Raw genomic sequence first — 17,554 nt, forward strand, 5'->3', positions numbered from 1 at the left:
AGAGTACCTTATATTAATCAGGTGAATAATGCATGAGTATCTGAAGAGCCTCACAGTCCATATAAGGGTATAATTCAGGGGTCTTCAGACCAGGCACGCTGGCTGATGAATTTTGGGAGTTGAAGTCCACAAGTCATAAAAGGGCCAAGTTTAAAGACCCCTGGTGTAATTGGTGTGTAAGGGTCTTCTTAACCACAGCTGCCACCTTTTCTCTTAGCAGAAGCTATAAATTCAGGACAACTCCTTAACTAGGCACCAGTTCCAAAGGGTAAAAGGGCTGCCCATTCAAGACTACATATGAAATATCCTTAGCACTGGGAACAAGAGGTGTCAAAAAAACACAATCACAGACTTGTCAGGACTGACTTGACCTTGGCAGTATTACCTGGTCAGTCTGAGATTGAGAAACTTTGAGTATATTCCACATATTGATGATCCCAAACCAATGGGTCATCAGCAACCTCATGTAGATGTTAAACAGAATGTGTGAGCGCAGAAAATCCTGAAATATCCCTCCAGGACCCTTGGATACAATTGCGTAGAACACAGCTTAAAAGTCTTATATGGTATAGCAAAATAAGTAGGATTGTATATAGGTTAAATACGCAATATTTCTTTGTAATTTTATATTGATATTTAGCTTAGAACATTATATATGTGCTGGCTTTGTAAATAAAATGAATACTGAAGAACGTGCTTTAAACAGTAAATCTGCACCTTCTGGGAAAGGATTTTGACCAATGTGCACAATAAGCATTCAAAAAACTCTTCTGAAAAGTAGAAGCCATATCCAATTGAACAAACACTTTATGGAGGCATCATGTAATGGGAAAACAGTATCACATTAGATAAAAGATAAAAATTGCATTTTTTAAAGAACCATTACTGTTGGAATTTGCATTTTAAGATCCCTTAATAGCTCTTCCTCCAAAAAATTATATGCAACAAGAAATATTACATTATGCCCTTTTTAACTATTTTAAACACTGTTTCAAAATTTTGTAATATATAAATTTATACTTACAACAGCAAATTCATCCCGATCCAACATTCCATCGTGATCAATATCACTTAACTCCCAAACCTAACAACAAAAAGCCCATCTCAAGATATTTTACTTTTTCAAATTACTGTCAATTATCAGATAACGTTTGCTTTCTTTACATTTTTAAAAGATCATACATATGTCAATGTGACACATTCTCAGCACCAGTTATCAAGTAGTTTTTAAGAGGTTAAAGATTAAAATTAAACTTAAAGGCAAATACCTTAACTTTATCATATATTCATTATTATATTTTATGACATTAAGAAATATTCAAACTGCTGGCATAGTGGCCTACCAACCCCTTTATGATTAGAGATAAATTATTCATTTCAAGACCAAATCATACATTTCATATTTATTTATTTTTTATTTATTTTATTTAGATTTATATACCGCCCTTTCCCACATCACAATATCCAATTAAATCTGAAATCAGGAGCAGGTGAAAATTAGCAAGGTCAGGAATGTTTCTATCCATCAAAGAGCCTTGGTGGAGCAGTGGGCTAATGCCTCCTTAAGTAACACCAGCTGCCTGCAATTAGTGCAGGTTCGAGTCCCACCAGGCTCAAGGTTGACTCAGCCTTCCATCCTTCTGAGGTAGGTAAAATGAGGACCCAGATTGTTGGGGGCAATAAGCTGACTTTGTAATAAGGCCGCTTGGGGGGCGAAAGCCCCAATAAGCAGGCATATACATAGAATGAAGGCTATTGCTAAGCACATTGATTGGTGCTTCTTAGATTGTAAGCCGCCATAGGTCTTCGGAGAAGGGCAGGATATAAATGGGATTTAAAAAAACAAAAACACCCTCCCTTTTTCCTCCCTATAAAATATTTTCAAAGAAAACACAAGGTAGAAAGTTTTTCCCCGATATGCTATTTGCCTATTCCTGAATGTAATTTAAAGAAACTCATTTTCATTTTAATACAAATGAGCAATTTGTATGCCATTTATGTAATAATAAAGTACTAAAAATGTCATTCTTATTGAGAAAGGGATGTTTTGTTTTTATAAATCACATTTGAATCTCCACATGTTGCTGAAACATAATTCATGTGACTGGCAGGAGAAATATTTAGCAGCATAGTGGTTCACATTATAATTCTATATCTGGAGAGCCAACACCCCTATTCTTACTTGCAACATATGTACAACATTATACATGAAAGCGAAATCTTTGGGATTAAGACTACACAGTATGTCAGCAAATCTTTATTAGATACATCATTAGAAAATTTCATTTTATGGTTGGGGGAGAAATATATAGTTTTAAGACAAAAAAACAATATTTCCTAAATTACGCATTTGGAGGACGGATCCTTTGAGTCCCTCTTGACTCCTGGCATCTACATGGACAAGTCCCTGAAGTTTTCTTGGCAAGGTTTTTAGAAGGGGTTTGCCATTTCTTCCTTCCTAGGACTGTGTGAGACTGAATGGCCCAATGACACCCAACAGGTTTTATGCCTAAAGTGGGATTAGAACTCATGATCTCCTGGTTTCTAGTCTGATGCCTTAACCACTGCACCAGACTGACTCTCCTGTTAATGCATGGCCTTAACAATTCTTAATGATTTAGAGAGATCAGCTACCTAAGGGGAAAGCAAGGAACAACTTCACACTTAAAACTGTCGCAGTGTTCCAACAGTCATGTGATCAAGATTTCAGCACTTTGCAATTGGCAGGCATTTATAACTGTCAACAGCAGCCAACAGTCATGCAATCGCAATTTGCATGCTTCACAGCTGGCTTCCTGTCTGAAGCTGGCTGTGAAACATGCAAATGGCGAGTCAATGGAGAAACCAGCAGTAAAATCACAAGTCGTGCTCACGTGAGAGCTTGCTTAACAACCATGGGTGATTCACTTAATGACTGCGATGGAAGTGAGGTCGTAGGTCTATCAACATTTTGTGAAGTCTTCCTTAATGATCAAGCTGCCAGTCCCAACTGTGGTTGTTAAGCAAGGGTTATCCATACTCTGAGCAAGATCGCTAGAAACTGGCAATCTTGAGCCCAATTGCTAGTACTAATCTTTCTACCCCAAACCTCCTTAAAGCTGTTCTTGTGAGAAACCAGCAATCTGCAAGCAGCCCCCTTTTAGTGACTCTCCTTAGGCAACTGTGAATAATGGGAGTGGAGGGACAATTGCACATTTCTTCAACTCTAACTATAGAATTCAAAGGGACAAATATTATGGTTTGCGAAATTCTTTGTTGTTCTTACCCTTCCCAAGATATCAACTGGTAGTTTGGAGTTTAAGAGAACAGGTTTCACTTTATCACCGGACAATAATCCATTAACTGGATTCAAGCTGTCAAAGATGGCATCATACTTGGCCTTGTCTTCTACCTGGTTATAAAGATAATAAGATGCTATACTTAATTTACAACACTGGCACATGCAAAAATTCAGGAACGTGTTATATATTAAAAAAAAAGTACAGTCACCCTTCCTAGGAAATCTAACAAAGTCTGACAAACAAAAGCAGTTTCAGGAGGATTAGAGGAAATGAAAACAGGACAGCAAGAGAAGAAATCAGAGGGCCATTTTCTTAGAGATTTTGCTTGATGTTTTGTAGGAGTACTTTGAAACAATATAATTGTAAACATCAGATGTGCCAAATACAGAGTAAGCCCTATTTATTTATGAGATTTTATTGTTTCTGAATAAAACTATAAGGAAAGCATTTGCCCCTAAAATATTCATTTATTGGGCTTACAAGCTATAAAAAACTGATTAAACAGCCACAGTGCAGATGTGCAGATATCTATTTTTCTTTCTTTTTTTCTTGAAACCACAGCAGAAATTACTTTTATCTAATTATTTATTTATTTTATTTATTATTTAGATTTATATACCGCCCTTTCCCGAAGGACTCAGGGCGATTTACAGGATATTTAAAAGAAAATCAATACAAAAGTTAAAACAATTAAAAAAGATTAAATGAAACCCTGAGAGAAAATAAAAACCCCAGTTAAAATTAAAATTAAAAGTTAAAAATTCTCAGCCTGGGCCAGAGAGCTCGAAGAGCCAGGTCTTCAGGTCCCGGCGGAATGAACGGAGGTCGGGGGTAGTCCTAAGCTCCGTGGGCAGCTGGTTCCAAAGGGCAGGCGCGCCCACTGAGAAGGCCCTACCCCTGGGTGTTACCCGGCGACAATCTTTAACCAGCGGCACCCTGAGAAGACCCTCCCTGTGGGAGCACACTGGACGAAGGGAGCTTGATGCTGGCAGCAGGTGTTCCCTCAGATATCCCGGACCCTCGCCATTTAGGGCTTTATAGGTCATCACCAGCAATGCCTCAACCTGGGATTATGGCTCAGACATTCTTCTCTCTTTCCCCAGTGGCCAACATTCCACATCTGAAAGGCAGGGGATGGTCTCCATGAACTATTTTGGATTTTTTTTAAAAAAATTATAAATGAATACATTCCTGCATACCTAAAGAATGTGTAAAATACACAGAAATCATTGCCTCACTCCTTATTGTTTCCAGTATAGGAGTGCACAGATTCGATGCCAGGTGGGAAAGAAACAGAACCTACAATGTGGTGCTATAACATACTTCCTCACCTCCTAAAAGCAGGGTGCCACTTCCAACAGATTATTCCATTTCCTACCTCTTAGCTTTCCGTTTTCTCTTTTCCGTCCATCGATCAACATACCATCACTACTAGGTATGCTCAAAGAGCTAAATACTTCAGTCTTCTGGAATATAACAGAGACTCCCCTTGTTTTTCTGAATCCCTACTTTGATTCCTTCTTTTGTGGCATTCACCACCCAAGTTTAATGACAGCATTATTAATAAGCATTATGCTTCAGAAATATATTGAAATAAAGACTGCTATTGGGAGATTCAGACCCATTTGACAGAAGGAAACAAAAGGGGGGGAAAAAAGAAAAGGACATTGTAAACAAGAGATCGAGGAGAAGAGATTGTGTCACAGAAAAGACAGGGGCCTTAAGTTGTATTTAAAGAGAAATGACAACCATTGGGACCTAAAAACGATTTGGAATGAGTCTGTATCTTAAGGAGAAAAAAGCAGAGTTACTGAAGATATCAATGAACCTTTCAAAAGGTAAGATCTACAGGTGGTCCATCGGCTTACAACCTCAATTGAGCCCAACATTTCTGTTGCTAAGTGAGACATTTGTTAAGTGAGTTATGCTCCATTTTATTTATTTATTTATTTATTTATTTTATTTCCATTTATATCCCGCCCTTCTCCGAAGACTCAGGGCGGCTTACAAGCTTAGCAGTAGCCTTCATTCTATGTAGATGCCTGCTTATTAGGGCTTTCACACACACACCCCAAGCGGCATTATTACAAAGTCAGCTTAATTGCCCCCAACAATCTGGGTCCTCATTTTACCTACCTGGGAAGGATGGAAGGCTGAGTCAACCTTGAGCCTGGTGGGACTCGAACCTGCACTAATTGCAGGCAGCTGGTGTTACTTAAGGAGGCATTAGCCCACTGCTCCACCAAGGCTCTTATGACTTTTCTTGCTACAGTTGTTAAGTGAATCACTTCAGGGGTTAAGTTAGTAACATGGATCTTAAGTGAATCTAGCTTCCCCGTTGACTTTGCTGGTCAGAAGGTTGCAAAAGAGGAGTACAGGATGACTCCAGGACACTGCAACCACCATACATATGAGTCAATTGCCAAGTGATTGAATTTTGATCACATGAGTGTAATGGTCTTAAGTGTAAAAAATGATAAGTCACTGTTTTCAGTGACATTGTAACTTCAAACCATCACCAAATGAACTATTTTAAGTCGAGGACTACTTGTAGAAAGTTGGAAGAAGAAAATGTCAAGATATTAAGATAATGAGATATGAATGCAGACATCAATAATGACAAGACCATTAAAGTACTTGGACAATAATCATAAGGACCCTATGCTGGAAATAAGCAGGAAGAAAGGTAGTGTAGGAATTTATGGTGGGATGTCTATGAATATAGGGACAAGAAAGTGAAGTATTTTGGCAGTGGAATAGCAGCCAGGAAGTCATAATCAAGGCCAGAAACTAAGGGGTTACATAACTTAGTTTTTATTCAAGAAAGCTATAGTTTCAAGACTGGGTTACATAGCAGTCCATATCTGCTGTATGCCTTCATATATGCTCAAGACCTAAGCAACCCCCCTCCCATTTCCAGGTATCTAGTATATGTGAAGTGGCTATGGTTTTATGCTTAGTTGCCAAATCACAATACAGCAAGGCACCATCATAAAAAAAGAAACCTGTTTTCCCAATTAGATTTATTTTATTTGTTGTTTATCCCTCTTTTATTACTTTATAAGCTGGTCAAGGCAGCGAACATATCTAGTTTTCTTTCTTCCTTCTACTTTCCCCACAACAACAAGAAACTTGTGGGGAAGGTGAGCTGAGAGAGAATGACTGGACCAGAGTCATCCATCTGGCTTTCATGCCTAAGGCAGGACTCATAGTCTTCTGATTTCTAGATCAGCACCTTAACCACTATACCAAATTGGCTTTTGTTCTGGAAAAGTGGCTAGAACAAGGAAAGTGGAACACTTTTTCTAGTAAGAATCCAATACCATGAAGCATATTCACTGAGATCACTTGCTGTAGTGCAATTAATTCATTTACCTTAACAGCCCAAGGGATATCAGGTGGAGCTCCCCCACATAATAATGGACTTGCGGAATCATTCTAATAGAAAATAAAATAAAAAGATGTTTTTAAAAATCTATTTTGTGTTATCTGAATTGCTTGTTATAAATCTGTTTTTTCACATTCAATGCCACCATTTATTTCTACTCACAAATACCTCTTTCGGTCCTGTCACAAGTAAAGAATTCAAAAATTTAAATGAATTATCTTTCTCTCCTAAACTATATATCATCGCAGGTTATTACTGGCAGGTGTTTGGATCATTCTTAATAGGCTGCTAGGATTATTTTCAATTATTAAAGAGTTAAGCATGCCACCTGTCATTAACCAAGCTATAGTATAGAAAAAATCTTCCTACCAAATGTCTTACTTATTTAATATGCATGAGAAAGATGGGACATTATCTGGCAGTTATGACCTTTGGTAACTTGACATAATGATGGTTTCTCGCAATAGCTACAAGAACTGGAAAATACAGAATTATGATTATAATCTGAAGAAGACAGAATCCCAGAATTGCTCTGGTACAGAGAGTGGAGAAATTTGGTGGATAAGTGGTAACTACCAAAAATTATGTTATAGCTCAGTCATGATATACAACACATTTTAAAGATAAACTGCTGTGAACAAAACCCTCTAAAAAGAAAACCAGCCATTTTTCTGACATTAGAAAAAATAAATTCCTAGAAATCAACTAATGCAAGAGTTCACAGAAAAGAGAAATTGCGCAAAAACTCACTGAATAATGTCAGCTTTGCAACTAGAAAACAATTCCATGTAAAAACAATCATGCACATAGGAAATGTCTGGTGTAGATTTTGGGACATGTATAATCAAAATTCTTTATACTTCTTGAAATACAACCTTAGATTTAGGAACTAGATAATTGCTGAAATTTCAAAATTGTAATACTACTAGATTAACTTTTTACTGCAGAGAAGAAAGGATAATAATTACACATAATTATATGGAACATAAGAATCAAACCCTATCTGATGCACCTTTAAAGTTTTGCTCATCCTTTTTCCAACCTTGAGACTGCACATGTTCTGCTTATATCTATTCATTCATTCATATTTATATGACTGGCCATCTCATGACTCTGGAGAGCACAGAGTAAAAAGCTATACAACAGTGATATAAAATTAATAAATCCAGAAAATTAAAAAAAATGTGATTAATGGGCAGAGAGGGTAGCAGATATTTACACTAATAATATATGCAGTGATTTGCCTGGTCTGACCAGCAGTAGTGCTGAGCAAAACTAGTTTCAGCCTCACCACTTTGATAAGATATGAAATTAAAAAACAAATGTGGATATTTGATCCAGGATGAATTACTGTTAACTTTTTGGATGATAACATGACAAAATTTTCTATAAGCAGGTTACAATAATAGTTGTTACCAGAGGTTTTTGAAACTTTTACCTTGTCTTTTTTATCAGTATTGTTCTTCCTGTTAACAGTTTTGTCATTAATATAGTATATAGATGACATGTTAGTAATTTGCAAATAGTTTTAGTAGCTTAAAATTCTTTTGAGCCTATTTTGCAAGTGTTGGTAAATTAATATGGTAGTAACGTATCAATCAGTATTCAACTAGTGGGGATGTGTATAGGTGTTAGCTTTTCTTTTTTCCCAAATTTTTTTAAATGTCTTATTGCTATGTGTTTTTGTTTGTTTGTTTTTAATCTTTTGGAGTTTTAAACTTTTTTTTTGAATAAAATAAACATTTGAAACAAAAATCTTCCATCACTAAACAATTAAGGCACAATCCAGGCAAACACAATTACATAACAATGTTTAAGTTGTTGATCAAATCAGTGAACAGTTTTCTGTTGTCCTGTAATGGATTAACTCATTTTTTAAAGTGCCTTACAAATCTAGGTGGAGGAACAGGCAGGTTAAGACTACTCAGCGAAACATCCAATCCATTCTGTGCACAGGCTACAAGTCTTAAAGCCACAAAAAATTCCTATAAAGGAAAAAAAAGTAACATAAAACAGTTTTATAGATAACGCATGGTTAATTCAAATCTCAAACATCAAATTTTTTAAAAAAAAATTTTGCACTGCATTGTGCATTGATATGAACTGAAGTTTGTCCTTGTTTTTCAAATTATGTGCTTTATTAACAAAATAATGTGATTTGTTCCCTAAACAGTTTTTAAAGTATAAATTGGAAGAGGGAAGCACACAGAGGGCTCATGTAATTAAATAGGATTTGTCTGTTTATAAACTTTTCTATGCTAGACTTGAGAAACAGTGAACATTTCCCAAAAGGCTTAATTGTATAATTTATTATTCTGTAATTTGTAATATTTCTCTTTTGTCTTAGAGACTTTTAATGATATACAATGCCCAATGTATTTTGCTCCCATCTATTAGGCTTAATATAACAAGGAGTGCAGACTTAATGAGAAATTTTATTTCCATCTTTGTCAATCTTCTATTTTGTAAGAGTTCTGCTGAATCAGGTCAAGGGTCCATTAAGGTGAGTGTCCTATGTAAGACAGTGGCCAAGCAGAGGCCAAAATATTCCACACCTTCTATTCTTAGTGCATTCCTGCCGGAGGCAGTTAAATAATTTCTCAGAAGTTTGCTGTCTGCTCCAATCTATGACTGCTCCCTCCTGGTTATGTGACTCACAGCAGAACGTAGGCAACTTATTTGTGCTTCCAAGCATGCATGCACGTGCACATGTGTGCACGCACACACGTACACAGTGACAGAGACAAGATGAGGGAAAAGTGAAAATGCTACTCGATTACACAGAAGCAAATACAGGTACAGCTGGAAGACTCAAATCCAGGAAGTCCCCGCCGGCACTTGAACAACATCCGCCCAACAACTTTAACACGTGTAAATGATAACACACACACCCCCAAAAAGGTGCCAGGCTTTTAACTACCATGTCAGCAATGGACAATCCTGAATAGAATTTGCACCTCAAAAGGCATCTGCTGGGAGTCTCCGTATAAATGGGGCCACAGTATCCTTCAGACAGTGTGACTGCAGGATCCCATGTCAAACCATAGATCACATTGTGACTGGCTGTAAACTGAGGGCATATATTGGTCCAGTATCTGATTTTGTTTAATATAAACGATGCTGTGCTTCAATGCTTAGACGGCCTAGACATTAGTATTTGAACATATTTATATTTTATAGTGTTTTATTAATCTAGGTGATTTGTTAAGATAGATTGCTAGCTCATATGCTAAATACATACATACATACATATAGAATTTCAAGGCTATTTTCTACACATGCTCCCCTACCTTGTTAATAAAACAAAGACAGATGTTCACACTATAGTCAGATACCGAAATCTCTTTAAACTATTTTGAGAGATGCTTTTTCCTGTTGTTATTTCATAACTGTATTTATATACAAAAGAAAATATGTCTTACCTGTTTGTTTAAGATACCTTTGCCATCTGTATCAGCAAGGTCCCAAACCTAAAATATAGTTAGATAAAAGAAGCATGTGAAGTGATGCCAGAAAGTTCTTCTATTTACCTTATCAATCTATTTTAAAAATGTTGTATTTATTATTGGCAATATTTCAATCCTAATACAGCTTAACTTTTTAATCTTAGTTAACAGAGATTACAATATTACAATTATTAGAAATCAATCTGAATCAGGTTTTATAGTTTTTGAATATCTTTAAAAATTAAATATTTTCTATGCATTTAAAAATCTTTAGATTACACTAAATCTTGGAGAATCTTTAATTTAATCAAGTAATACTTTCATTTTCAATGTTGTTGTTGTTGTTAGTTGCGAAGTCGTGTCCGACCCATCGTGACCCTATGGACAACGTTCCTCCAGGCTTTCCTGTCCTCTACCATCTTCTGGAGTCCATTTAAGCTCACGCCTACTGCTTCATTTTCAATACGCAGCTACTAAATACTCCTGGACACACCCAATATTGGATTCACTTCAACCACTTAAAATTAAAATGACTACTTTCCAAGAATAGCAGAATAACAGAGTTAAAAGGGACCTTGAAGGTCTTCTAATCTAACCCTTGCTCAAGCAGGAAACCCTATACCATTTCAGACAAATGGTTGTCCAATCTCTTCTTAAAAGACATTGGACAACCATTTGGAGCCCCCACAACTTCTGATTAATTCCATTTTATAAAAATATAATTACAATTTTTTATATACGTGTATCTTTAATCAGTGGAACTTAATGATTTATTTTACACACATAATCACACTTAATTAAAAAAAATGATTAAGTTCCACTAATTACAGAAATGATTAAAGAAATGTAGCTATAACTCCTATGCAGAATGTAGCAGTAAGACAAATTGTTAACAAAATAGCAATATATGCAGGATCAAATTGAATGTTTATTTCGGTCAAAGACCAGCATAAGATAATATCAATAAGAATTACAATAACAATGCAATCTGTGAAATGTAAGATTCTGCAAGTTACAGTGTTTTTGTTTTCGTAAAAGCCAAAATAGATGATTATCCCCTTATCTGAAGATATCAATACCTTCCCAAGGATCAAATCTGTTAGTCCTGATTTTTTCAAAAAGACAGCTGCATCAGAAGCCAACACTCTTCCAGAATTACTAGGATCAACCTGCCAAAAAAGGCAATACAACTAATTAAAACAAGCAAATCTTTTAAAAATATACAGTTTTAACAAAAAAATTATTAACTCAGAAAATAGAGTAAAGAATTATGGAATATTTAATTATGTTGCATACACAATACTGTAGAACCATGTATACCATATGCTAAAATCATGGTGTTGTACATATATAGTTACAAAAAGTTACATCTATAACAACTTTTAACAAATAAATGTTCAAACACATCTATCCAGCTCCCAGATGTTATATAATACTAATACTAATATTAATACTATTACTAATAATAATAATAATAAAGTTAGAATGGATCTTGGAGGTCATCTAGTCCAACCCCCTGCTCAGGCAGGAAACTCTATACCACTTAGGACAAATGGCTGTCCAGTCTCTTCTTAAAAACTTCCAGTGTTGAAGCATTCACCACTTCTGGAGGCAGGTTGATCCACCGGTTAATTGTTCTAACTGTCAGGAAGTTTCTCCTTAGTTCTTGGTTGCTTCTTTCCTTGATTAGTATCTATTCGTTGCTTCTTGTCCTGCCTTCAGGCGCTTTGGAAAATAGCTTGACTCCCTCTTCTTTGTGGGAGCCCCTGAGATATTGGAACACTGCTATCATGTCTCTCCTAGTCCTTCTCTTCATTAAACTAAAGGTAAAGGTAAAGGTTCCCCCGCACATGCGTGCTAGTCGTTTCCGACTCTAGGGGCCGGTGCTCATCTCCGTTTCAAAGCCGAAGAGCCAGCGCTTGTCCGAGGACGTCTCCGTGGTCATGTGGCCGGCATGACTAGATGCCAAAGGCGCACGGAACGCTGTTACCTTCCCACCGTAGTGGTCCCTATTTTTCTACTTTGCCTTTTTACGTGCTTTCGAACTGCTAGGTTGGCAGAAGCTGGGACGAGTAACAGGCGCTCACTCTGTTACGCAGCACTCGGGATTCGACCCGCCAAACTGCCGACCTTCTGATCGACAAGCTCAGCGTCCTAACCCACTGAGCCACCGCGTCCCTTTTTTCATTAAACTAGACATACCCAATTCCAGCAACCGTTCCTTATATGTTTTAGCCTCCAGTCCCCAATCATCTTTGTTGCTCTTCTCTGTACTCTTTCTAGTCTCAACATCTTTTTTACATCGTGGTGACCAAAACTGGATGCAGTATTCCAAGTGTGGCCTTACCAAGGCATTGTAAAGTGGTATTAATACTTCACGTGATCTTGATTCTATCCCTCCGTTAATGCAGCCTAGCACTGTATTGGCTTTTTTGGCAGCTGCAGCCCACTGCTGGCTCATATTTAAGTGATTGTCCACTAGGACTCCAAGATCCCTCTCACAGTTACTACTATTGAGCAAGGTATGCCCTACTATACCTGTACATTTGGTTTTTCTTGCCTAAATGTAGAACCTTACTTTTTTCACCACTGAATTTCATTTTGTTAGATAGCGCCCAGTGCTCAAGTCTGTCCAGATCCTCCTGTATCTTAAGCCTGTCTTCTGGAGTGTTGGCTATTCCCGCCAGCTTGGTGTAGTCTGTAAATTTGATGAGTTCCCCATCTATTCTCTTGTCCAAATCGTTAATGAAGATGTTGAAGAGCACTGGGCCCAGAACAGAGCCCTGGGGCATCTCACTACACACTTCCCTCCATGTAGATGTGGTTCCATTGAGGACCACATGCTGAGTACAGCCAGTCAGCCAGCTACGAATCCATCTGGTGGTGATGCTGTCTAACCCACATTTTTCTGTCTTATCAAGTAGTAGATCTACTTTATCAAATGCCTTACTGAAGTCCAAGTAAATTATATCCACAGCATTCCTCTGATCCACTAATTTTGTCACTTGGTCAAAGAAGGAATACGATTTGTCTGGCATGATCTGTTTTTGACAAACCCATGTTGGCTTTCAGTAATGACTTTGTTTGCCTCTAGGTCTTCGCTGATTCGTTGTTTGATTATCTTTTCCAGAATCTTCCCAGGTATTGAGGTCAGGCTGATAGGTCTGTAATTTCCTGGATCCATTTCCCCTTTTTTGAAGATGGGAACTACATCAGCTGTTTTCCAGTCCTCTGGTATTTCCTCAGTGCTCCAGGATCTTTGAAAAATATAGTTCAGTCGTTCTGAGATCACATCTGCCAGTTCCTTGAGAACCTTGGGGTGTAATCCATCTGGTCCTGTGATTTGAACTCGTCTAGGCTGGACAGGTGCTCACTTACCATTTTCTTGCCTATCTTAACTTGTGTTTCTATTCTGTTTTTTATGGCACTATTTTTGATAGGTTGGTCTGTTTTTTCCCTTTGTGTAAAGACAGATGCAAAAAAATGAGTTAAATAGTTCTGCTTTCTCCCTGTTGCTTGTCACCTTCTTGCCACTTTCACCCACCAATGGACCAATCATTTCCTTCACTATTTTCTTGTTTTTTACATGTTGAAAGAAGCTTTTTCTGTAGTTATTTTTGACTTTGGTCACAAGCCTTAGTTCATTTTGAGCCTTAACTTTTCTCACTTCATCTTTGCAGGCTCTCGAGCAGGTGTCCCCAACCCCCGGTCTGTGGATCAGTACCAGGCCGTGGCATGCCAGCAACTGGTCTGCACAAACAAGAAAAGCCCCATCCACAGGATGCAGACAGCACACAAAATCAGGCCCCCTCTGGTCCATGGAAAAACCTCTCTCCATGTAACCAGTCCTGGTGCCAAAAAGGTTGGGGACTTCTGCCTTAGAGTCAATATTTATTTATTTATTTATTTGTTTGTTTGTTTGTTTGTTTTTATATATATTGGTTGTTTTCTTGTATATGTTTCATTTACCAAGCCAGGTAATGTTGTGATTCAGGGTCAGCCTGTGGGTTCGGCAGTTGGGTTGGATGATTCAGAGGAGGAGGAGGGGGGTGTTGGAGAGGTTGCTGAGGGTGTTGGAGAGCTTGCTGATGAGAGCCCTCAGCCAGGCCCCTCCCACCTGGTTACGACGCAGACCCAGCTGTGTGAGCCTGACAGCGTGGATGAAGATGACCCACAGCTGGCCCTGTTCAAGGACACCCGACGCAGGAGGCAGTCAATCAGGAGTAAACAGAGGAAGGCAATGAGGCACCTCGGAAGGAGGCAGAGAGAAGCCACGCCCTGAACTGTTTAAAAGGGGAATGCGTGGGAGGGCTGGTTTGCTAAAGGCAACCGTTTGAATAGCTTCTGTTTCATGGTTCGTGTCTTGTTCTGTTTGCTTTTGTGTCCATAAATTTGGCAGGCTTAGTTCCAGCCTCTTGCCTTCTTGTAAAAGTGGTTGTCCCTGCCTTTTCTGCAGGGCCGGTAGCAGGCTGGTACAGAACAGGTAACATTATCAGTGCTAGAAACAACCAAGCTCAGAGAGCACCAAGGACAGGGGGCATAAAATACCATTAGTACTGATAAACATTGTATTCAAACAAATCACTTAAACAACGATAAAGTTTGAACTGGAATTATTCAGGATATGAAACAAGGTCCTTTGATTTTGTGCTAAGATATAAAATTAACTTTTAGCATACTTAAAATGCTGATTTTGCTCTATAAACTACAAAGTGGTTTATTTTATTCTATTTAAGACAATTAACCACAACAACCAAATGGGAAGTTATTTTATTTTAAAATAAAAGCAAAGAAAACAAGCTCACACTTACCTGACGATAATATTTTTCGTATACTGGATTTGCACTTGACAGCTAACAAAATATAATAATAATATATTATTGCTCAATTTTCCAAATGGGTTAATTTTAAAAATATAATAGATTAGTACAATTAGATAAACATTCAAAAACTAAAGATATGAGTATTTGCATAGAATTAACTTATGAAATCAAAATGGTAATAGATTCCCTTTCATATGAAACAACTACTGTAAGATACAACAAAATATTATGATTAGCTTGAGACTATGCCATAAAACTCTTTATGCTGAAAGACAGTTCTGTTAAATTTTGTGTTTAAGGTTTGACAGTTGTTCTGAAACACAAATTCAGTAGGGTATTAATGTAAAATATATGAATCATTACTTAGGATACTAATTATTTATTTCTTTATTCCTATTTCATATCAGCCAGTCTTTTGCAGAATAGCAAGTTTCAGCCCACACATTTTCAAAATCATAGTATTAATAGTATTACCGCATATACTTGAGTATAAGCCGACTCGAGTATAAGCCGAGACCCCCAATTTCACCCCCCAAAACTGGAAAAAGTTATTGACTCGAGTATAAGCCGATCCGCCGTTCTGCAAGCCTGCGGAAAGAAGCAGGCAGGCAGGGCGCGGAGGTCCGGAGAACTGCCGACGTTTGGGGAGGTTTGGGGAGGCGCGCACCTCCCCAAACCTCCCCAAACGTCGGCAGGTCTCCGGACTTCCGCGCCCTGCCTGCCTGCTTCTTTCCGCAGCGGAAAGAAGCAGGCAGGCAGGGCGCGGAGGTCCGGAGACCTGCCGTTTGGGGAGGTTTGGGGAGGTGCGCGCCTCCCCAAACGTCGGCAGGTCTCCGGACTTCCGCGCCCTGCCTGCCTGCTTCTTTCCGCTGCTGAAAGAAGCAGGCAGGCAGGGCGCGGAGGTCCGGAGAACTGCCGACGTTTGGGGAGGTTTGGGGAGGCGCGCACCTCCCCAAACCTCCCCAAACGTCGGCAGGTCTCCGGACTTCCGCGCCCTGCCTGCCTGCTTCTTTCCGCTGCGGAATGAAGCAGGCAGGCAGGGCGCGGAGGTCCGGAGAACTGCCGACGTTTGGGGAGGTTTGGGGAGGCGCGCACCTCCCCAAACCTCGGCAGGTCTCCGGACGGCGGTGGCTTGGGAGAGGTGCGCGCGATCCCGGAAGCACCAAAGCCTTGGCCGCGCACAAGTCCTCGGTAAGTTTTTTTGTTGACTGGAGTATAAGCCGAAGTGGAATTTTTCAGCCCAAAAAGTGGGCTGAAAAATTCGGCTTATACTCAAGTATATACGGTAATATTTATATTTACATCATGTAGTAATCCCAATCACTGATACAGTTTACAGTAGGAAAATCTTACAAGGCAATACATCATGTAAAATCATGGCAGTTACACATCATGAGATAAGATTACAGAATGTTAAAACAACTCAAGTTACTGTATTTTCCGGCGTATAAGACGACTTTTTAACCCATGAAAATCTTCTCAAAAGTCGGGGGTCGTCTTATACGCCGGGTGTTAGGGTTAGGGGAAGTTTTATTGTCCGATGTTACAGGAAAAACCAGAGGCAACACCCCTCCACACATACACACACGCAGCCAACCTCGGCAGCTCATTGATAGGGTGGAAGGGGGAGGGAATCACAAAATTGCTGTCCGTTGTCGAGCCCGCAGGGGGTCTCGTTCCAAAAACAAGCCCTGCTTCACCTACTCACACCCCCCCACTGCACATGGCTCGCTCCATGACCTGGCGCTCCGACAAACAAGGGAGGAGGTCGCCCGTAATCAGTAAGCCCGACTATCAGTTGATCGTCGGTTCCTGGCTGTGCAAACCCGACGACCAGCTGTTTCACGGCGTTTGTACGCGCCTGCATCGCAGGGCTTTGCTGAGGACCCCGCAGGCACTCAGGAGGACAGCCCAGTCTGCCTTGCCGTACAAGCCTGGGCACTACAAAACATGCTAGCTGTTCCCTTGCCTGCCGACGGACCTGTGCCGGGACTGCATGCTATAGCCTGCGCGCTGGAGGCAAGGGCCGGCTGTTTTCCGTCAGTGTCAGATGGACCGGAGCCGGGGACTGCTGGAGGGCGGCCCTGGGATGTGTGGACGAGCCCGCTGGAGCCAGATACGGATGAGGGGGGGCAGTTGGTTGGAGAGGGATAGGCACACACAGGGAGGACGTTAGTGTTTTCACCCGGGTTGGGGTAGAGGGGGTTTGGAGAAGAGTCACCCAGGATACTAACAGCAGCAAGGTTTACAACGCTGAAGTTGTCGAGAGTCGGAAGCATGTGGAGGTTAAAGAAACGCAGGCAGGCTCTGGATGCCGGAAGTGTACTTTGTACATTGCTAAGCACATTGATTTGTGCTTTATATCGTAAGCTGCCTTGAGTCTTCGGAGAAGGGCAGGATATAAATGGGATTTTTTTTTAAAAAAAATTGCGTACTACCGCTCGGACCGTCTTGGAGACAGGGAGGGCTGGGCAGGCAGGCAGGGAGAGCTGACCCACCCAATCCAAGCAGACTTTGTATGCAGTGGGGTAGTCTTATACGGCGAGTATAGCCCAAACCCTATAATTTAACAGGAAAAGTAGGGGGTCGTCTTATACGCCCAGTCGCCTTATACGC

General features: G+C 39.6%; 1 protein-coding gene across 3 annotated transcripts in view; it reads right to left on the bottom strand.

Moving 5' to 3' along the window:
- The window catches only part of EPS15 (epidermal growth factor receptor pathway substrate 15), a 71,408-nt gene that overhangs the window by 34,856 nt on the left and 18,998 nt on the right, over window positions 1–17,554 (bottom strand). For all 3 annotated transcript variants that reach the window (XM_081323418.1, XM_081323417.1, XM_081323416.1), the window contains exons 2-8: window positions 14,927–14,968; window positions 11,195–11,284; window positions 10,092–10,139; window positions 8,559–8,654; window positions 6,657–6,719; window positions 3,266–3,391; window positions 1,025–1,084 (exon numbers count right to left, since the gene is read on the bottom strand). In XM_081323418.1, coding sequence (XP_081179544.1) covers window positions 1,025–1,084; window positions 3,266–3,391; window positions 6,657–6,719; window positions 8,559–8,654; window positions 10,092–10,139; window positions 11,195–11,284; window positions 14,927–14,968 — 525 coding nt within the window. The remainder of the gene's footprint in view (window positions 1–1,024; window positions 1,085–3,265; window positions 3,392–6,656; window positions 6,720–8,558; window positions 8,655–10,091; window positions 10,140–11,194; window positions 11,285–14,926; window positions 14,969–17,554) is intronic.

This window comes from Vipera berus (assembly GCF_964194415.1).
Source record: "Vipera berus genome assembly, chromosome: 3".
Taxonomy (NCBI): domain Eukaryota; kingdom Metazoa; phylum Chordata; class Lepidosauria; order Squamata; family Viperidae; genus Vipera; species Vipera berus.